The 7974-nt window shown below is 41.5% G+C and overlaps 1 protein-coding gene across 3 annotated transcripts in view; it reads right to left on the bottom strand.

Annotated features, from left to right (window-relative positions):
• Nucleotides 1–1160: 1160 nt before the first annotated feature.
• The window catches only part of LOC129722806 (transcription factor Ken 2), a 123072-nt gene continuing 116258 nt past the window's right edge, over nt 1161–7974 (bottom strand). For all 3 annotated transcript variants that reach the window (XM_055676572.1, XM_055676573.1, XM_055676574.1), the window contains exons 5-8: nt 7702–7916; nt 6977–7638; nt 6633–6909; nt 1161–6576 (exon numbers count right to left, since the gene is read on the bottom strand). In XM_055676572.1, coding sequence (XP_055532547.1) covers nt 5867–6576; nt 6633–6909; nt 6977–7638; nt 7702–7916 — 1864 coding nt within the window. In that variant the 3' untranslated portion in view covers nt 1161–5866. The remainder of the gene's footprint in view (nt 6577–6632; nt 6910–6976; nt 7639–7701; nt 7917–7974) is intronic.

Genomic DNA, 7974 nt, shown 5'->3' with positions numbered 1-7974 from the left:
GTTACAGAGTCCGCTTTGACGAGCAGATGGTCGTGAGTTCTAATCTTAATAGAACTACGCTCAGTTCGAATCCGTTTGCTTTCTCACGATGGGGTAGAAAACAATTGTAAGGTTTCTGATACGGGTTACTCTCGTACCGATAGAATCACGATATAATATGTGTTTCGTTTAGTTTATTGCACTACCAAAAAATGTTCTTTCTGTGATCTTTATGGAGATGCCGAAATTGACACAGTCTCCAGTCAGCAAAGGTCACACTAACGACCCGTTTCTCTTTTTTACTGATTGACGTGGCTGGCATGAAAAGTATTGAGTCACTGAAGCTTGCAGATTGAGAATGGTCAGTCACTCCCAACTCCCAACCCCAATCAGTTGATTCACGGTGCAATGTTACTGATTCTGATAAATCACGTCTGATAAATCACGGAGTAGTAACCATAGATATGTGCAATTTGTCCAAACTAAACTGAATTAAGTACGGAGGATTCACCCTCATGGACGACGAAATGTACGTGACTATGGATTAGCTACTGGGCAACACTGCCATTTGCTATTAATCGTTGGTGCTTTGACATTTGTTCGCACGTGCAAGCAACACTAGAAAAACGTGGTACCCGTGGCAACACTTTGATTTTCGGGTTTGTTTGTCAAGTTACTGTTTTTAAGTAACACTAGCATATTGCATGTAACAACGGTTGGATTTCAAATTACAGGCGAATAAAACAGCTGTGTGCTAAAAGGTTAACTTTGAAGATTAAAGAAGAGTGGAAAGGTAACTCGGGATGCGACAAAGTTGACGAGATGGTGAAACAAGATGGCCGCTCAGGTTAGTTAACAGAGTGTCCAAAATATGTTGAGTGATACCTTTTCGAAGAAGAGTACGATGAAAATTGCACCATGTCAACATTTGAGCCCGAAATATCAAAAATTGGTTGATTAATTCTTTCGACGTGGTACACGATTTTACCAGAGAGATGACAAAAGGTAACGAAAAACAATAGTCAATACTACCTAACTCATTAAACGTTGTAAAAAACGCAACAAGGTTCAATTGGTTTGAATAACCTCGGTGCAACGAGTTCTTTTCTCATATTTTACTCTGCTTCATTTGTTTCGGAAAAGATAGTAACAGTTTTAGATAACTTTTCAAATTTATTTGCTTCTGCCACTAACTCTCCATTGTCACATCGAACTCGCTCACTTTTGTGCTGACGCTTGCATACACTAGGGCCTCGAAAAGGTTGGAAGTTTTCCTTGTTTTGTTTTGTTCGTTGCCTAATTGTAATTCCTACGCAGAACGTTCGAGACGAATTTCACGCTTGTTTTAGGCTAGGATAATTCCATTTTCTGACTGTTTCAGTCATCTATTTTTTGTTTGCATGGTTTTATTTTTGATTGTTCTATCGAATATGTTTTTTTAAGAGGAAAGAGAACTGTACTGGAACAGTAGCACGGATACGGGAACTAGGCAAAGATAGTGTTACAATACATCTACGTACAACATACACATGTAAAATTACACAGATCAAAAAGACTATTTGTTTTTTTTTTTCGGTGGAAAAATGCCATTCCGTTGGCAACAGAGTTTAGCGGCTTTCTTCTGCTTGTCTACGCTATGTGCAGGTATGCAGAGTAGCAGCATAATGTGTTACAACTTTGTATCAAGTGGCTGCATTAAATGTAACACAGACTAAGTGAGACCTTCGATCGTACAGCGGGAAGTGGGTGCGTGAGAGAGAGAAGCTGGGTTTTTTTTCGCCTGTTTTTACAGACTGATGAAAGGATACAAACGCTTCTGCTATCTCACTTTTTTAAACTCATTTATTTTTTTCTTTACAATCTAACAACTCTACAATCTACTACTGAACAAACTAAACAGGTAAAATAATAAAACAAGAACTTGTTCCTTCATATAAGTGGATCGGATATCATTCCTAGTAGGTATAGTAACGAATGTTTCATTTTTTTTGGTGGTCAAGTTGTCTTTTTTCGGGGTACTTAAGCTTTCGAGTTTGTTCTCTCTCTCTCTCTCTCTTTTCATCTCTCACTCTGAACAAACTAGATATCCTACTTCTTCTATGTTTTTTTTTTAGCTTGCAGCTTACGCGGTTTAAGTAATCGGTTACGGCTACTAGAAATACATTAGTATAATACACTACACGTTTACGCGGAAGGGATTTTCGTACCTAATTAAGTATGTTTGAATTTGCTGTTTTTTGCCATAAAATTTACACTCTACATATATCCAAGACGGGACCGCGCAGAACGAAGTGTTACCGTCCTGGCGGAAGATTTTGTTTTTTTTTCGCCAACAGTGTTGAGGATGGTGTCGTTTGGCGAACGTCATTCAATTACATAACTTTTAATTTATTAAATATTAAATCACTATATGTACACGAAAAATAGATATTCTGAACATATATTTATATGTATGTATATGAACAAGTTTTATCACCTAGAAGCAAATATTTATACTATGAACAAAGGAATAACGTCAGGAAGAGGGGTTCAAGGGGGAAGTATTGGGTGGATCAAAATTTACAACTATGCTTTGCTACACACTATAAATGGAAAAAAGCTGCACAATAATTGCATTTGTGGTTTCGCATTTTTGTTTCAATTTTGTTTTTTTTCGCTTATTTGGAACAACTAAGAAGTAAATATAATATTTCCTACTGGTTCTGGGGGAGACCGTTTTCGGCTCCACGTGTTTGTTTTTATTTCTCGTTTTAAGGGGACTCCCTCCATCTAGAGGGGGGTCTGTTTCTCCAATGCAGCGCAAGTACCGATGATTGGACGTTAAGATATTAATCATAGGTGAAATAGCCTAGGTGGAAGTAAGATCGACACGACAGGGTCGGTTGAGTACATTAGTTATTTTTTAGGGTAGGCTTTTGACAACTTCCGGTAATTTGGAATATACGCACCGCGATTAAGTAATCAATTTGTAGTTTTTGTTTGGAACACTGCAAAAAAACGGGTTTGACACTTAACCAAATCTCTGCTTAAACAAATAAGCTTTTGCTGATAAGGGTAAAAGGATACGGGTTAAAAAACATCTACCTACAGCGAACGGAATGATTGTGAGATTTTGTGGTTCTCTGGTTGATTTGTGTTAATTTATTTTACTTTTTTTCAGTTAGGTGTCAATTTTTTATTATATGAATTACTTTAATATGTCGTTAATGGTTTTCTCTCTTTTTGTGCTTCACTACAATTGTAATTTGTACCATTGGTTTACTATATATTTTAAAGTATCGCTTGTTTATTCACATGTTTTGTTGCTTTTATTCGTTAGTTGTATTATTATACTTAGACTTTATGAGGATTAGTCATCACGATGTCTCAATTTTGCGGTCTACCTTTCAAACTAATTGAATGTAGTACGTCGTAAGTGAGTTCGTTCGCGTGTCAGCTTCAGTATGATTAAGTGGTTTGAGTATAAATCTGACATACTGCCGGTAGCACGAATCGTGTCGGGAAGAACAGCATCGCGGGTCTAGTGATACGACTGGTTGTGTTCACGCAGAAGAAGAAAAACAAGTTTTAATGTAAGCCAATTAAGTAGAACTTGATTAAAAGAATCTTATCCTTCTTTTACAAATACATAGACATAACAATAACGCACGCTTAGCCTTGGGGCTAATAGCGGTCTCGATCAACTAGATTATAGTTGAGAGAATTCGTTATCGATATTGTTTTTAGCACATTTTGCATGTGTAGGGTACTTATCCTACACGATACACCGTGCCCCATGCTGAGTCGAGAAAATTTCCAGCTCGAAAAGTTCCTTGACTCGATCGGGAATCGAACCCGATATCACAAGGGGGAGAGTGGGAGAGCTAGCCGACCGACATCGCTAACCACAGAGCCACGGGGACCACATACATAGTACATAGTTACAGCGAATTCGTTTATCAACCCGGCCTAGGGTTAACCTGAACCCGCTTGCACTGAAGTCCGCTTTCATTTTCAAACTCCTTGGTATATTATTCATTCAGGGAACATGGACGATAATATTGCAACTGTAATGATGAAATGGTAGAAAAAAGAATGAAATCATGTTTTCATGAAAAATTGTGTTACGCAAGCTTTTAGCATTTAGAATATTTTAAATATGATTCAAATAAAATTTAAATATCGTATGATTTATTTGTGGTGTATTTGTGAAAACATCAATAACCTTCCACAAATGAAATAAATTTTTAGAAAAATCCATGTATATTAAAATAAAAAAATAAAAAACTGAATTAACATGTTTAAAATGCCATACAAAACTTAGTGATGAGTATTGAAATAGAGGAGGCGGTGAAAGAGTTCAGAGAAATTGAAATGGAACAGAAGTTGTTCAATATTTGTACACACATTTAGCAAAATCGGATCTATAGTTGGTTTTTAAAGGTTATATAAAGTAGTGTTTTCGATAGTCAGCTAATTTTACAATAAACAAAAAACAGGTAACGCTCGATTGTTAACAAGGTGTCAATTAGTCGATTTTCGATCAAATCGAAAAATGCTTGCGTGCAACATTGAGTGCAACACCAGGGGAACTGTCATAAACAATTCGATAGAGCTGAATTAAATTATGACTGTGATAGTAATTGAATTTTTGTGTTCTATAGTGCAACACGGTTATTAAAAAAGTACAGATAAAGTATCGCGAATCAGCAGCAAATTTGTGACGAATTATTAGAACACAAATTATAACCAGCGCTTAGTTAGCTTACTCGAATAATTGACAAATCTTGACGTACCGGTAAAAAGTGAAAAGTTCCCTAATATACGAATTCGCTAATAATCAGTCGTATCAGAGACCGTTCTGTTGTTTCCGTCCACAGTGCCGTCTCAGTTTAAATGCGACTACATTTCCGCCCCACTGCGCGCGCAGCTTTTCTGTCGTTTTCTCGTGCAGAATCGCTGAATCAGCGATCGCAGTAGGCTGCCCATGCAAGCTACCTACTAAAACATAACCTTGCTCTATTGCCATTGCTGCACGTGTCATTTGTTTACTTGTTTGTTGGTGTGGATGAAACTGAAATAAATTAATTAGATCAAACGTAGGCTTAACCTAAGTGTGCTGTTCGTAGAGTGTTTTTTTCTTAAATGGTTGTATGTGTGTTTGTGTGTGTGCTTTTCTGGAGGGTTCTGGTAGATATTTGTGTTCTACGTGACTTGTATCGGTTTCTATTGGTAATCTGAGTGAGGTGGTTGGTTCTGTGTATCACCATAGGTTCTAACAACAATAAGTTACTGCTCTTTTCACAATAAAAGACTTAATCTTAGATATTGCTTTTTGCTTGTTTTCGTGTGCTTGTAAGATGTTTTAAATTAACAAATGGTGCAATTTTTGTTTTGTTTTACAACAAAATATTATTAAACGAAGCAAAAAAAAATAATATTAACAAACAGTTAAACGCTTTTTGCGCTTTGGAAATGCCATCACCATCAATCACTCACGCGTAGACTATTGTGTGGTAAATAATCTCTTTCGGTGAGAAAAAAATCCTCAAAGGGGGGAAAGAGTGTCTTCTAGCTTGCGGATATCTTTGTTCTAGGGGGATGAATATTGGAGTGGTTTCTGCTGTCTAGTAGTATGTATGCGTATACTCGAGTATCCAAAAAACGAACAGTGATGGCGTCTGTTACAGAGGTTAGGTCACAGTTTTGTTTGTTTCGCGTAATAAATTCGAAGCTTACTCGTGGATGCTGCACAGTTTTTCGCCGTGACATTCCACGGCTAGCACTCCAGCGTGAATTCACGGTTTGTATTCTATCACAATTTCCAACTTCATATATCTTACAAACGGGTGGTGTACATCTCCAACCGATAGCAGTAATAGTAATCCAAATCCAGCATCAGCTGGTATCATTCGTGGAGGTTCTTACTAAGTAGTAAATTGTTATGATGCCCGGACAGATGTCGCACCAGCTCCTGCAGCGTCTCAAAGTACAGCGTACAGAAGCAGCAGGTGTACCGGCCGCCTGCCTCCGGTGCGTTGATGATGTTCCGATGCACCGAACAGAGATGCTTCAGCAGATGGGCTTTCTGTTTGAACATTGCCACACAGAGTCGACATGCGAACGGTTTCTCTCCGGTGTGAACGCGCAGGTGGGTTTTCAAATTCCAACTCATACCGAAAGTTTTCCCACAATATTCGCAGCGGTATTCCCGCACAGCAGTGTTTCCGCTCATATTGCCGCCACCGGCGACTCCTCCGGATCCATTACCGCCACCTGCCCCAGCACCTCCTCCACAACCGCTGTTTCCAGACCGAGCATTCAGCTCTGCCTGACTGTTCTCGAAGTTCTTCATTTGCTGGATCAGCTCTGCCGGACTTGTTTCCGCATTTGGTCCGCCATGGACGTACTGCAGCCCTAAGAGATCACCGGGGCCTCCCGGTAGACCAGCAAGCGCAGCCGTAGGCCACGGATACACGAAAGGAGCTACCGCCAATTTGTTATCGGTGCTCGGAGGACGTATCCGGTTGTTGTTGTTATTGTTGTTGCTGACATGGTTGCCGCCGGCAAGACTAATGTCGCCGGACCGTTGGGAGTTCGGGGAACCTGGCCGGACGTCTGGAAGAGCAACGTAATATGTAATGGCATGTAAATCAAACAAACCGTATACTAACCAGGCAGGTACGTGGGCGGAGCGGGCAGGAAACACTTCCGTGTCCTCAAGTCATCCAAGCCGAGATAGCTCGGTACGAAGGGCGGATTCTGGGCGGGCGAATTGTGGAAACCTGGCCGACGTTTTCGCCACGTGGTAGTGGGCCGTCGTGTCACCACATAATTGTCCGGTGTTTCCGTGTCGGGAGTTTCGGCGTCCGGTATTTCGGCATCCGGGTGCATGTAGTACGCTTTTCGCTTACTGCGAAACGGGTCAAGGTATCGGGGCGGTAGTAGATTCTGAAATCAGAATTAAAGAGATCGTAGTTAGAGCAGTTATCAACTAAACACACAACACCAAACTTACTTTGGTCGGAGCGTTTCCTATCGTTTCCACGTCAATGTTTGCGTCATCCGAATCGGCGTCCTGGGTCTTCACGATCGACAAGTTGACCGGATCTGAAGAGCTTCTTCGTCGATTCACTGCCGAGTCGGCCCTCCGTTCCCGTCGTTCCGCACTGTCCGCATCCTCGCCTTCACGATCTTCAACATCCAGCTCGTAATCCTCGTCGTCCTCCGGGTCTCGTTCGCCACTCCCACTTCGACGACAGCTGCCAGCGCATCCGCCGGTACTGCCTCCGCTCAAATTTGTCAGCGTTGGCCGATCGGCGCTTTCCTCGGTCGTCGAACCAGCTCTAGCCTCTCGTCGCTCACCCCCGCCTGGTTCACTTCTTTCATTCCCACTCCCACCTCCCGCGTCATCGTCCCCGTCATGTCTGCTGATCTGATGGTGCTGCAGGTTGTTGTTGCTCTTGATGATTGCCTCGTCCACCTCATCCAGAAACTCGTTGTCATCGCGGTCGCCGTCTTCGGAGCTACCCGAATTGCGTTCGCTTTTGACACTGACCTTCGGATTAGTGCTGTCACCGGACAGCGAATCCTGGCTCCGGGAACGCCGCCGAGAGTGATGGCTGGACACGATCCCTTCGTTGCGATTGATGTCCACGAGCGGTTCGCACTTTCGTGAATCTAAATCAAAATAAAATAGAAGAATGAAACAAATCTGTGGGCACTTCAACGGGAGAAATTTACCATTGTCGTTGGAGCCGTCACTTTTCTTCCATATACTGGCCTTGATTTGCAACAGCGCTAGCAGACCTTGGAGGTGGTGATACTCGTCAACGGACCGCACATACACCTGGCCGGAATAGAGAAAGTCTAGCAGCAGCCGAAAGTAGTACACTTGAACACCCGGGAAGTATACTGTCGTGATACCATCCAGAACGGGCGTTTCCTCCAGGATCATTCTGCGAAGGAAAAGAGACAAATTAGAAGGTTTCTGAGGGTAAACAGTCAGTCATCACG

This window comes from Wyeomyia smithii, chromosome 2, assembly GCF_029784165.1.
Source record: "Wyeomyia smithii strain HCP4-BCI-WySm-NY-G18 chromosome 2, ASM2978416v1, whole genome shotgun sequence".
NCBI lineage: Eukaryota > Metazoa > Arthropoda > Insecta > Diptera > Culicidae > Wyeomyia > Wyeomyia smithii.
The sequence above is the reverse complement of the archived record's forward strand: the minus strand, read 5'-3'. Positions and strand labels throughout refer to the sequence as shown.